At 64.2% G+C, this 12703-nt stretch overlaps 1 protein-coding gene across 1 annotated transcript in view; it reads right to left on the bottom strand.

Moving 5' to 3' along the window:
• Positions 1 to 12703, bottom strand: part of PPFIA4 (PTPRF interacting protein alpha 4) — a 28071-nt gene that overhangs the window by 7078 nt on the left and 8290 nt on the right. The window contains exons 5-26 of the mRNA XM_053659608.1: positions 12419 to 12493; positions 12099 to 12188; positions 11397 to 11588; positions 11147 to 11293; positions 10775 to 10909; positions 10432 to 10515; positions 10065 to 10196; positions 9779 to 9841; positions 9098 to 9189; positions 7399 to 7495; positions 6040 to 6239; positions 4945 to 5185; positions 4548 to 4583; positions 4280 to 4413; positions 3847 to 4013; positions 3587 to 3680; positions 3167 to 3248; positions 2601 to 2801; positions 2071 to 2133; positions 1674 to 1700; positions 1348 to 1401; positions 253 to 428 (exon numbers count right to left, since the gene is read on the bottom strand). Coding sequence (XP_053515583.1) covers positions 253 to 428; positions 1348 to 1401; positions 1674 to 1700; positions 2071 to 2133; positions 2601 to 2801; positions 3167 to 3248; positions 3587 to 3680; positions 3847 to 4013; positions 4280 to 4413; positions 4548 to 4583; positions 4945 to 5185; positions 6040 to 6239; positions 7399 to 7495; positions 9098 to 9189; positions 9779 to 9841; positions 10065 to 10196; positions 10432 to 10515; positions 10775 to 10909; positions 11147 to 11293; positions 11397 to 11588; positions 12099 to 12188; positions 12419 to 12493 — 2582 coding nt within the window. The remainder of the gene's footprint in view (positions 1 to 252; positions 429 to 1347; positions 1402 to 1673; positions 1701 to 2070; positions 2134 to 2600; positions 2802 to 3166; positions 3249 to 3586; positions 3681 to 3846; positions 4014 to 4279; positions 4414 to 4547; positions 4584 to 4944; positions 5186 to 6039; positions 6240 to 7398; positions 7496 to 9097; positions 9190 to 9778; positions 9842 to 10064; positions 10197 to 10431; positions 10516 to 10774; positions 10910 to 11146; positions 11294 to 11396; positions 11589 to 12098; positions 12189 to 12418; positions 12494 to 12703) is intronic.

Here is a 12703-nt window from a genome sequence, read left to right as displayed (position 1 = left end):
GGGTAAACACAGAGAACTCAGCAAGCCCAATGACAAGCAACAAAATTCAGCCCTGGGAGAAACTTCCAAGAAAGTGACGCTAAAGAGAAATCACTTTTTGTGTCTTCAGGGTTGAAGGGAGAGAATTTGGCTTTCAAAGGGGGAGCCGTTAACACCCAGGATAGGCCACGGAAAGGGACAGAGCTCCGGTGTCCTGGAGACGGAGCCCAGGGCAGTGGGACCTGGCGGGCGTGGCCGGCCGGCTCCACTCACCGGTGGAAGCTGTCCACCATCTTCAGGTGCACCCGCAGGTCCTTCTTGGTCAGGTGGTCCAGCATGCGTGCGTCCACCAGGCACTCCATGAAGTAGCTGCGGTACTGGGGCAGACCCAGGCTGGGCAGCCACTGGTTCCCGATCCACTCGTGGTTCATGTCCCCGTAGGCCAGCGTCTGGGGGAGGAAGGCAGGGCCAGGCTGCAGCCCGCACGGCAGTTCAGTAAAATTGCGGCTTATTCTCACCCGAGGGCTGGTAGTGGTGGGCGGTGGGGATTTTAAATGGACCTTGTCAGGGTCCCGAAAGGCTACTGATTATCTACGCTGGTGACAGAAGCCGCTACCCAGAGAAAAGGAGCGAGCCCTCCTGCGCCTGCAGCGCCAGTGCCTGTAGGCGGCTGCCAGCTGCATTGGGCGGCCTCAGCCACTGCCACTGGAGGAGGAACTGGACAGGAAAACGCAGGACAGGGCCTGCACTCCCCCACCTGAGCCCCCACAGGCAGCCGCAGTGCGGGCTTTGTGTGGCTTGCATGAAAAAAGTTTTAACAGTTTCACAGGCGCTGACGAGTATTTCTCTGAGCCGGTGATTTCCAACCTCATCCATCTCACGGCACCCGTAAACTACGGGCGCTCTCGGCACACTGAAAAATACGGTTTTGGCCGCTCGGACAAAAGCCAGCTGTGATTCCGTTTCCTTCACGCTGGACAGCTTTGCTGTTGGGCCGCTGTCGTTCTGTCAATCAACAATCTGCAGGAACAGGGCTCGGTGCCCCTGACTGAGCAGGCGCCTCACGTGTTAAACGTTCTTGCGGCGCACCCGTTGAGAAGCGCTGCTCCAAGCAATACACCTCTAGTTTTACTCGCTTCTGGGTTTCCACATACAACTCTGAGGGTGCCTTCCTGGGACTCCGACCCCGCGGTGGCCCGGGGGCTGGGCAGGGGCACACTTCCACTGACCGCCTCCCTGTGAGGACTGGCCCCGCTCCACGCCCCTGCTCTTAGGGGCCCCTGCCCAGCCACTGTCCCCAGATTTGGGTGGCTGTTCACTGCCTGTGTCTCCCTAGAACAGAAGCCCAGGAGGGCTTGGATTGCTCACTTCTGTGTCCAGAGCCTGGAGAGGTCCCTGCAGCCGCTCAGGGGTCGTGACCACCTGCTCACGAAGTGAACGGAAAAGCCTTTGCTGACCCCCCCAGGGCTCCCGAGAGGGGCAGAAGGGACGGGACGGTCCTTCCAACCCATGTCTTCTTATTCCTGAAGGCAGTCTCGCTGGGGGAAGAGGCAGGCATGCGGGGGGCACTGCCCTCCAGGGCTCCGAGCCCACCGCCCTGGGAAGCCAGGGCCGTGGTTGAAGGGGAAACGAGGAGGGGGGCTCCTGGCAGGAGCACCCGCCGGGAGAACGCGGCCCAGACGAGGAGGTCTTACCTGGGCCCAGCTGCCCTCCTCACTGTCCTAGCAGGAACCACGCAGCATGAAGGGAAAGGGGCCAAGTCAAGACGGGGCCACGCGCGCCCTGGACCCATCGGGAGAGAGCGAGGCCCAGGGCAGGGCGTTGGCAAGGTCAAGAGAGGACGGGAGGTCGCTGCGGTGCCGTGCGTTTGGTGAGAGGGCAGCAGAGTGAGCGTGGCCGCAACAGAGGCCACCCCCGAACTCATTCCTGGAGGTGGAACCCCGGCCGCCGGCCCGCCCCCCACAGCTCTCCTCACTCCACCTGGAGGGGAGCAGCGGCTGAGGAACGAACCCCTCCTGCTCCCCCCACACACGCTTCCTTCCCCCCAACCCTGCACCTGGGTCACCTGACTCCAGGCCCAGGCCGACTCACTGTTCTAGTGGAAGTTGCCAGAGTTTCCATCTCTTCATGGGTGACCCAGACATTCCCAGAGGACTGTAAGCAGAGAGGAGACCTAGCGGGTCCTGCGCGTGGGTCCCCTAAGGACAAGGACAGAGCTCCCTCCCAGAGTCCTCCCGCAGGCCCCGCCCACTGCCCAGTTCCAAGTCCCACTGCCCGGGCACAGGGACTGGTCACCCAGTGGCCCCTCAGCGAGGGGGCAGGAATGCTGTGGCCGTGGGACGAGGGCCGTCTGGCCAGAGGTGCATTCCCGAACGCCCACCCCTCAGCCCTGGAGGGGCTGAGCTAAGCTCTGGGCTGGCGGCAGAGCCTACAGGGTGTGGGGGAGGCAGGCACTGGGCCTGCCGCACCCAGAATTGACGACACCCCCCTGCATGCAGAGCAGGAGGGCCCTTTGTGGGGTGGGAAGGAAGAGGAGGACCCAGCCTCGGTCTCGCCCGAGACCACGAGAGCCCCCGCAGAGCTACTCCAGGGCCTGCGACTCCGTCCTGGGGCTCACTCACGGTCCTGGAGGTGGGCGGGGCCGAGGGGCTGGTCAGCGACACCATCTCCTGGATGGCCAGCCGCAGCTTGAGCCGGTGCAGGGCGTTGCTGATGCCGATCTCCCGCTGAATCTCCGTGTCCGACAGCGCAGACATGATGGCGCCGCTCTTGACATTGGCCCGGCAGGCCGCCACGTACCAGGCCGGCATGCCTACCCAGAGCTGTGGGCACAGGCACGGGGCTTCTCAGCCCTTCCCCAGGAGCCGGGCAGCACCCCGGGCAGCGCCAGGCCCAGCCACGGCCTCAGGAGAGCAGACACCCTCATTCCCTGTCTACAGCGGAGACTCTGAGGCCTGGGGAGGGGAGAGCTCTTGCCACCCGGGGCGCCTCCAGGAAGAGCGCCCGCAGCTCAGCAGCCAGGTCACCCTCACCCAGCGAGGGCATCGCTGGGAGCTGTTGCGCGTGGGGGGTGGGGCAGGTGCCAGGTCACACACACGCCTGGCAGGGGAGGAGCAGGCCGGGGACAGTCCTGCCGTGGAGGCCTCGCCCGCACCTGGGCCCCTGACTAGACCCTCTGCCGGCCTACCTCCAGCCAGGAGACCACCGTGGGGCCGTCCCACTGGGCGAAGGGCGTCCCTTTCCTTCGGGCGTCTTCAAGCAGCTGGTGCCTTGTAGGAAGAGCAACGGACTCAGCAGTCCACCCTTGTCTTTCCGCCATGCCGACTCCCAGGGACCAAGGACTGCGCCTCACCCCGGGACTGCCACCTCTGCTCTGCGCCAGGAGCAGCAGGACACCGAGACACAGGGAGGGCAGGGGCGCTCCCTCCTAAATGGTGGGGGGACTGCTCTGTCCGAGCCCCAGCACCGCCTCCTGGCCCCCAGCCCCTGCTGGGCCCACGCAAAGCCACCTCAGTCCAGCCTTGCTGAGCTCTGGCTGCTGAGCCCCCTCCCCTCACAGCCCAGGGGACGACGGGCAGTGGCACCCAGGCTGCCTAGTGGCTCTTACTTCTTCTTCAGCCGCCGGTCCTTCTCTGCCTGGGTGCCCAGCTTGGCAGGCACCAGGGACTCCTGCAGCCCAAGCTCGGAGTCTGTTAGGGGACCTGGAAGGGAAGCGACACCAAGTCAGCCAGACCCTCTGCCTGTCCCCCCCTGGCCTGACCAGGACTGGTGGGGAGACTAGCAGGAAGCTCCTCAGCCCATAAAAACCCAGGGCCTGATGGGACCGCCCACAATTCCTGGAGCCCCTCCTAGGACGGGAGCAGAGACCATGGCCCGTGGCTCCGTCCCGGCTCAGCTGGGTCAGCCGGCCCTTCTCCTTCTTCCCAAACAGGCGGCCGATGGATGACTTGATGCCTTTGCGCTTGGCGCCTTTGTGCAAGGAGTCCTGGCTGCTGTTGCTGCTGCTGGGGTTGCTTCCTGGGTCCTCCGCAGCACTGCGGGTGGCCACGGGGGGCAGGCAGTGGGGGAGGGGGGCAGGAAATGAACGTCAATCACAGCAGGAGGGCCGCAGGTCAGACCATGGGAAGAACTTACAGTAGTGTCAGAGTGGGGTGGGGGTGAGGGGGGAGATCCCAGCAGGTGACAGGGGAGATGTGAGACTGTCTTTCCCCATGGTGTTTTTCACAGACAAGTGAGCTGCTGAGACACCTGGGCAGGTGAGATGGCCTTGGGGACGGACAGGTGGGGCCACTCCCCTTACCTCTTGCCTTCCTCCTGGCTCAGGGCTGGGTGGCCGAGCTTCTCGAGCCGCAGCGTCCTGGGTGAGGAAGGAGGAGAAGTCTCACATTTTATGGTGGCTTTATCCTCTCGGTTCTGTTCCCGAGACACTGGTGGCTGAACAGACAGCGGAGCCATCAGGCGATAGAGGGGGAGAGCTGGGGGCACAGTGGGGAGGTCCAGGGGCCCGGGGAAAAGCTGTGGGGGGGGGCCGAGGACTGACTACAGGGCCCGCATCAGGCCACGCTCACCTGCAGCTTCCTCCTGTGCTTCCTCAAGTCGCTGGGCTGGAAGAGACAGAAGCTGGGCTCAGACTCCCCTCCAGGGACCAGAGTCCACTCCGCAGGGAGCCCCCGGTCTCAGGAGCACACAGACTTGGTGCCTACTGCAGGCCCGGAGACAACATCACCTTTGAAAACAGCTGGCCCAGAAAACCAAGCCAGGGCCCCTCTGAAAGAGCAGGTGGTGTGGGCAGCTGTGGGTTTCTGGAGCACCTGCACATGCACCTGCCTAGGGAGGGGCCCTTCCCGAGATCAGGGCGGGCCGCTGGCCCAATGCCCACTGTCTGTGCCTGTTACGGGGAGACGCGTGGCCTTCGCCAGTCCCCGAAGCTGAGCCCAGGGATGGCGGGGCCGTCCCAAGACCCACCAAGGTCATGACCCCCATTCGGTCCAGGTCTTGGGCAGCACTGCGAGAGGTTCCCGTAGGTGTGGCTCGGCTGACGACTGCAGGGGATCCGCTGGCCAGGGACAGGGCTGTCAGAGAGGTGGGGATGGCGCCACGCCTGTGCAGCTGGGGCAGGTCGAGGGCCTCCATGCTGCCGCTGGTCACTCGGGTCTCAAGCTCCTCGGCTCGGAGCTGTGTGGACTCCTTCTCCTCCTGGATCATCCTGGGAGGTGGCAGAACCTGGTGTCAGCCCCAGTGGGCCAGCAGGAGGCGGGTGTTTCCAGCATTGCCGGGCACATCCCACAGCAGCTTGGAAACACTGTCCTACTTTCTCGTGTGCTGGGCCAGTGGAACAGAACCCCCCAGTTTAACCAAAGCAGTTGCTGGGACGGGAGGCACTTCAGTGAGCGGAGCACAAACCTGCTGGACACCAGCAATCTCGACCCGCCGCCAGCTACGGGGTGGGGGTGGGGGGGGGCGCTGCAGGCAGGCCTGGGCTCTCAGGTCTGTTTCCCAGCACGGGAGTGGTCTGCACCCCAAACACAAGACCTTTTGCTGACGCTGACCCCTGACAGCACGTTCCCCATTCAGGGAATGGGAACAATGACAGTGGGGGTGGGGGTGGCGCTCAGAGGGGAGCGAGGGAGCCACAACCCACAGGCCTCTGCAGCTCTGACGGTGTCTCACTCAGATCTGCTGTCGGCCATGAACATGAACCGCCTCCTCCCCGAAAGGCAGGTTCTAGGCCTGTCTCGGTGACTGTTTCAGGCCTCACCGGGGAAGTGGGGACCCACATGAACCCTGGCTCTGCACCTCACTGCTGCTTTGGGCAAATCGGTCAGCCTCCCCGTCTGTGTTCCAAAGTGGGGACACTGCTGCCTCCCCAGAGACTGCGGCGAGACTGGCCACAGGCTTGGGGAGCGGGACCCGCCCCTCAGCATCTGACACAGCAGCTCCTGGCCCCGGGGTCCTGGCTCTTGGTGCCTTGGGCCCAGTCTTGGGCCCAGCGGGGGGCCTGAACCTGGGGCCCAGAGAGGCGGCACTCAGCCTGGCACCCCACCCTGCAGACGCCCTCGCCTGATCTCCTCGTCGATGGCGTCAAGCTGCTCCTGCAGCATCAGGGCCAGGGTCTGTGCATCGGAGCGGCTGCCGGGGGAGACGGTGTCCGCAGGTCTTCCTGGACCCTCCTCGTCCACATCGGAGACGTCAGGGTCACTGTCGAAGGCAGGGGTGGCCGTAGGGGCCCGCACACGTGGCAACGGACACGGCTCCCAGTCCTTAGCAGAGAAGGAAGAGAGAGCAGTCAGAAACCTGACCTGGGGGAGCAGCAGGGACGTCTCTGGGGAGGGGGGTCAGGAGTGCAGAGTCGCAGGACCCCCCCAGACCTACAGGTGCAGAATCAGCACTTTGATAAGTGCTCTGGGTGGTTTATTTGCATGTTGGGGTCTAAGACACAGTCCTGGACTGTTACAAGGAACTGGACATATTGCAGAGACAGATGAGCCCCGTCGAACACTAGTTTTGTGGCCACAAAGAGGCTGTTTATGCGCCCAGTGCCTCGGTTTCCTCATCTGTGTAATGGGGTTGTCATAGTGCCTGCAAGCGGTCGTGAGGATGGCAGCGTCTGGCACAGAGTCAGCACTGTTAACACAAAGGGTGAAGACCCCAGGGCTGTCTCGTGTCCCTGCTCTGCACATGGGAGGGCCCGCCGGTCAAGCCGAGAGGGGGCAGCTTCTCCAAAATCACCCGTGGACCTCCCTGGTGGACAGAGGCCGGTGGAGAGGGCACAGGTTCCTGCAGGCAGGCTCAGCAAGAACCGAGCTGGGACAAGGAAGGGGGCCAGGGCACGGAAGGGCCCGGGGCAGGGCTGTGTTCTTATGAACAAAGTGGTGAGGGGAGAGAAGAAGGTGCCTTCAGACTACGAGTCCCCTTTCTCCACCTGCACCTTCTGGTGGCCGGGAGCAGGTGGGGCCCTGGGTGCAGGACAGAGAGGGCCAGCCCGGAGCCAGGCAGCAGCCAGCCTGCCCCTCCTGCCCCAGGAGGGCTCAGCAGGGACTCTCTGCAGCTTCTCAGGAACCTCCAGGTGCCACCTAAGGGCCAGCCACTCCGTCGTCCCACCCGTCTCCCCATAAACCACGGCTTTGTTCCACAGAGCGTGCCGATGCCCTCCTGCCCCCCCCGGCCCCCACCCCGACCACACGCCTGCACACCCAGGCACACGTGCACACGCTTCAGTGGGGCCTCAGGGGCCAGGAGGCCGGGGGCACAGCTGTTGCAGCTGCCAAGGCCCCACCCCTGGGCCACAGCTGTCGCTGACTTGGAGGGTGGGTGCAGGGAGAGGGTTTGCACCGCACGCCAGCGGCTGTGAAACTGGAGCCAGGCACGTGGCCTGACAGACCCCCAACTCCCAGGAGATGCCCCCACCTCCACCCTCACCTTGGCAGGCTCCTCCCGCAGTGAGTAGCGGCGCCGCAGGCCCGGGGGCACTGTGCTCAGGGAGAACCGCAGGTCCACAGCGCTGCCCGTGTGTGACCTTGTGTGGGGGGCAGGGAGGGAAGGTAGGGAGTGAGCCAGCTCACACCCACTGGGCCCGCAGGGTCTCAGCAGGACAGGAAGCTAGGTCCGTGCCCCAAGGGCTGCCGTGTAGGCAGGAGTTTCATTCACTCTCTGGTGCCTGAGGCATCAGGCATCCAGGGGACAGAGTTCTAGGAAGGCAGTGTTCCAGTTATAAGAAGCACCTTCGAATAGTAAGAGTGGGCTTATGACGCAACTGGCAGCTTTAAAAAAGCTCAGCTTCCCATCCAAGTATTCACAGAGGTCCCGCAGCCCCGACATGTGTGGCGCCGTGATGCTGGAAGGGACCTGGCAGGCCTCTCCAGGTCCTTCGCTCTGAGGGACACAGTCTGCTCCTGGGCCTCCTGCCGGGCCCGTCCCCTCCTCTCCCATCATCTGGGCTACGTCCTGGCCGCAAGCCCTCCCAGACTCACTCCTGTTCTCGGGGAGCTTCAGGAGGCCCTGCTGCTGAACCCTAGAATCTATTCCAGCCGTGGGGTTTTAGGGTCCTGGTGACAACCCTCTGGGATGTCTAGGTGCCCCCCCCAGTCTGGAGCCCTGAGCAAGCCCAGAGCAAAAGGACAGGGCAGGTGACCACAGGCCCACAACACAGCTGGAGAGAGAGGGTTTCTCTTCCCCGCCCCCGATGACACTCTTCTGCCATTGGCCCCAGTTTTGTGATGGGCTCAGGGTGTCTGCAGTCAGAGCCGAGCACCCAACCACTAAGGAAAGCAACTAGCGGCCTGTGGCTGGTGTGCCCGGGGCCACATCTTACTGATTCGGGGGCCGTCTCAACTGCATAGCCCGCAGCAAGACAGGAGTCCCATCCCTGCTTCTAACCACTTCCACACAACGCGTGACCAGTGCGGAGGTGGACCCGAGGCTCACCACTGACGCCCAGACTCACCGCCCTTCCCTAACTACAGCCCTACCCTGGCACACACTGGGTACATTCCCTCCCCTCTCTGCAGGGGAGGGGTCCAAGCTGCCCTGAGATCCCTGCTGCCTAGGGGTGCAGGTCTAAACACTTTGGGGAAAACAGCCAGGAGCTGCAGCTCTTGATTGGACGCTCCCGCTTCAGTCTCCTCCTCATCCCGCCTCTGGGAGGGAACTGCGGGCGGCAGCACACCAACCCTCCAGGACACACGCCGACGAACCCCGAAGTCCCCCACGACGCTGGCTCACTCAAACCCTGGGGAAGCTCCCTTGCCATCTCTGAAAATGCTTTCAGGAAGGGACGCCACCGCCATGGGACTGACAGGAAGGGGCTCCCGGGGCCCCCCACCAACCCCACACCTGCACCCAGGCAGGTGCAGCTCACACAGCAGCTGCGAGGACAGCATCACTGGAGAGCCAGAGGGACCCAACCCTCTCCGTGGACGGGTGGGGAGCCGGGGCAGCCCCCGGTGTCAGGGCTCCCGTCTAACTGCCCAGTGGGCCCTCCAAGCCTCCATGTCCCCACCGCCCCCAGACAGCAGGAGGACCCTGAGGTCCTCAGCAGTCTTTCGGTGGGAGGAAGTCTCTCTCCTCGGGGTCCAGGGAGGACCGCTCCCAGCACGCCCAGCCTCCCACACTCTAGTACCTGAGGTGGACACCATCCACGAACGGCCCCCCGCGACCCTTCAGCTGGTCCACCTCCTGGCGCAGCTTCTCAATCTCCTCGGACAGGCGGCCCTGTGCCAGGCAGAGCCAGGGTGGGGTGGGGACCAGGGAGGGGCAGAGAGGGCAGAGAGGGACAAAGAGGGCAGCAGAGTTGGGGAGACGCAGCCGAACACACCAAAAAGCGCACGGCCAGGGCCCAGGCCGGGCCCGCAGGCCACAGCAAAGAAACGGATCCAGCGGAAGGGCGAGGAGAGGCGGGCAGGCAGGGCCAGGAGAGGGGTGTGTCTGGGACTCAGGAGCAGGTCTGCAGAGCCCTCAGCACACTGGCAGGGCCCTGGAGGCTGGCGGTGCCCCAGAGACACTGCTGAGGCAGCACAGCCACCCATCCTCCCTGGGTCACAGGGCCAGAGGCCTCACTAAGCCCTCTGTTGGGTCCTCACTGGGCCCTGCATCCCTGCTGCCCACCCTAAGCCCTACGCCAGGGCCTCAGGTTCTTCTTTACGTGCGGGTGCAGTGCACCTGCCGCGGGGCTCCCGTCAGGATTAGTGGAATAACGGGTGCTCACAGAACAGCACTGGGCCTGCTGTGCGAGGGAACCACAGCGGCTGTGCCCCGCACAGCGGCGCCTCCCCAGCCTGCCAGTGAGCAGGCGGCTGGGTACCTTGTGGTTCTGCTGCTCCTCGATCTGCCGCTGGGAGCTCTCCAGCTCCTGCATCAGTGAGTTCTGGGGAAGAACAGCAGTGAGACAGGGGCCTGCCAGTGCACCCCTGCCTGACCCCCCGCCCCACTGCACCCTTCTTCACCTTCACAGTGGCTGGTCACAGGCACCCAGGCCATGCCACCCTCACCAACCTCTCACAACGACCCCGCCCCTTTCTCCAGGCCCCGCCCTCCACAAAGCCCCGCCCCTTCCTCTGGCCCACCCCTCCAGCCTCACCCCACAGCACCTTCTCCTCCAGGGCCGCCATGCGCTCCTTGAGGTGGAGCTGCAGGCGCTCGTTGGACTCGCTCAGCAGCCTGTCCACGGTGTCTGACAGCCTCTTGTTGTGGTCCTCGTTCATCTTCTCCCGCTGGCGCACCTGCACGGTCAGCCGGCTTCGCACCGTGCACCCAGAGCTACCCCGCTGCCTGCCCTGGACACCGGTCCACCCACCCCACACTCTCCCTCCCGGCAGCCTCACTCCAGCTCTGCCAACCACCTGCTCCGGCCTCTCTGCTGCTGGGTCCCTGGCCAGGGTCTTCTGCCCACCTGCTTCCTCCCTGCCCTGTCCACAGACCACCCCAGGAGGCTGGGCTGGGCAGGAGGAACCTCACCCTTGCCAGCTCCTGGTTCTTCTCCTCCAGCTGGCCCTCCAGCTGCCGCAGGTGCTCCTCGATGTTGCCGTGCCGTTCCTCGGCCTGGGGAACAGGGACAGGGACAGGTCAGTGGCAGAGCAGACTTGGTCCTGGGATAGCGGGGACAGCCAGGCTGCAGGTACCACCACCAGAGCCCCAAAGCTGCCACGGAAGCACAGAGGCCCTGGGGCGATGCTCAGGATGCTGCTTTCCTTCTCCCCAAGAGTGGGGGATTCGTGGGTGAGGACTGCTCTTCCAACCGAGAGACACAGGTAGGCTTCCTGCAGTGGGGACATGCAGACCCCCAGGCCTGGCCACTTGCCTTGGTGAGGGCCGCAATCCTCTGAGCCAGCTCAGCCTCCACCTCCGGCAGCGTCTCTGCCCTCCGCAGGGTCTGCTGCAGCTTCTGCTCGGCCGTGTCCAGCAGCTCCTGCAGGTGTCGCGCCTTCTCCTCACACTGGCAAATGCATCAGAAGCATCATGTGGAGGGGCTCCCGCAGCCCCGCAGCCCCGCAGCCCCGCAGCCCCGCCAAAACTCCAGGGCAGGAAAGGAACAAGAAACACCCCTGGCTCTTGGCTGCCTGTGGTGACCTGCAGGACCCCAGGGGTTCCTGGGCCACCAAGGGTAGGTCCCCACAGGACAGAGACACCAGAGTCAAGCACGATGCCTCCAGGCCACATCGGGAGCAGGTACCTGGCGGTGCAGGGACTCCTTGTTGGCCAGCTCGTTCTCCAGTTTGTCGTTGAGGTCATGAATGGATGTGGCCTCACGCTGAGCAGCCAGGTAGCGCTTCTCCAGCGTGGCGATTCGCTCCTCCATGTCCTCCTTCTGGGCCAGAGCCTGGGCACGGGAGCAGGGGACATGGGGAAGGCCACCAGCATCTCTCTGCCCCAACCCCACAACTGCCGCACTTAGCACACCGGGCGGGCCGAGCCCTGGTCACCTCCCGCAGGTCCCGCTGATGCTTGCTGCTCCGCTCCTCCGACTTGATGAGGTCCCGGCGGGCTGTGCCCAGGTCCTGCTCCAGCTCGGCCACTGCTGCAGTCAGGGTGGCCAGCCGCTCCCGGGCCTGGCCCAGCTCCAGGTTTTGCTTCTCCAGCAGCTCCTGCAGCTCCTCCAGCCGAACCACATCATCCTGGGGGACGATGAGCCATCGCTGGTCTGTTGTCAGTGCCCCAGGAAGGTGGCAGGAGGGATGGATGGCTGTGCCCCAGCTTCTGAGCACACCTCCAGACACACCTGCCTCCCTCCAGGCCCCAGCTCACGCCGAAGACCAACACCCTTGCTCTGCCGTGTGCCTTTTCAAAAGCAATGGCTTCTAGCTTGACAGGCCATCTCAGCACCCGGTAACCTAGAGAGGGCGTGACTGAGGGACACAGGCTCAGGGACAGACGGGGTCTTGCCTGAAGCTGACACACAGGTAGGTGGGCAAGCACGCTGTGTGCCTAGCAGTGCGCTTGGGGCTACAACAAAAATCTACCCATTTCTCTGTAGGTGGGGTGGGGGGAGGAGGAAAGAGAAGGGGAATATTGGAGGAAGCCCCGAATTCAGTTCCAGCAGTCACTCTACAGAACAGGAAGGGGCAGGACCCCCACCTCCTGTCTGGGGAAAACATGCCCCCCGCTATGCGGTCCCCATGACCCACCTTCCACAGGCGCTTCAATCCCAGGTCCACAGACCCCTCTTCCTCTGCCGCTCCATCCCGAACTCCTGCCACCTGCTGCAGGGCAGACACCTGCAGGGCACAGCCCCAGCGCAGTGAGTCAGAGACAGGAGGACCTGTCCTGTGCTCCAGACCCTTTCGGGGCACCCGCCGCTCCTCAGCCAGCAGTCTCCAGCCAAGACAGCAAGCCAGCAAGCCAGCAAGCCAGCAAGGGGAATCTGACGAGGAGCCGAGTGGGGCAAGGGGGTGAACCAGCCTTGGCTTCCAGCTCAAGTGCAGGTGGAGGGTGGGCAGGTGCTTACCTGCTGGTGGGCACCTGCCAGCTGCTCCTCCAAGGTAGAGACTCGCTGCAGGGCCGCCCGCAGCCGCTCTCGCACCTGCCCAAGGTAAGAAGGTGAAGGGTGGAGGAGGAAGCAGAGACCCCACTGAATGCAGGGAACAGCAGGGCTTGGCCGACCACTGCTGGCACGAGGCACAGAGGCTCCGCCAAACACAGTTCTGGGGAAACCTAAGTGGAGGGCCTGGGCCCTGGGCAACAGCCGAGGGGGCTCCCAACGAAGCTGGAAGGCAGCTTTCCTCCCATGGGG

The sequence above is a fragment of the Artibeus jamaicensis genome, unplaced genomic scaffold (assembly GCF_021234435.1).
Source record: "Artibeus jamaicensis isolate MK-2021 breed Jamaican fruit bat unplaced genomic scaffold, CSHL_Jam_final scaffold_754, whole genome shotgun sequence".
Lineage (NCBI taxonomy): Eukaryota > Metazoa > Chordata > Mammalia > Chiroptera > Phyllostomidae > Artibeus > Artibeus jamaicensis.
Note: the sequence above shows the minus strand (reverse complement) of the source record. Positions and strands in the feature narration are given on the sequence as shown.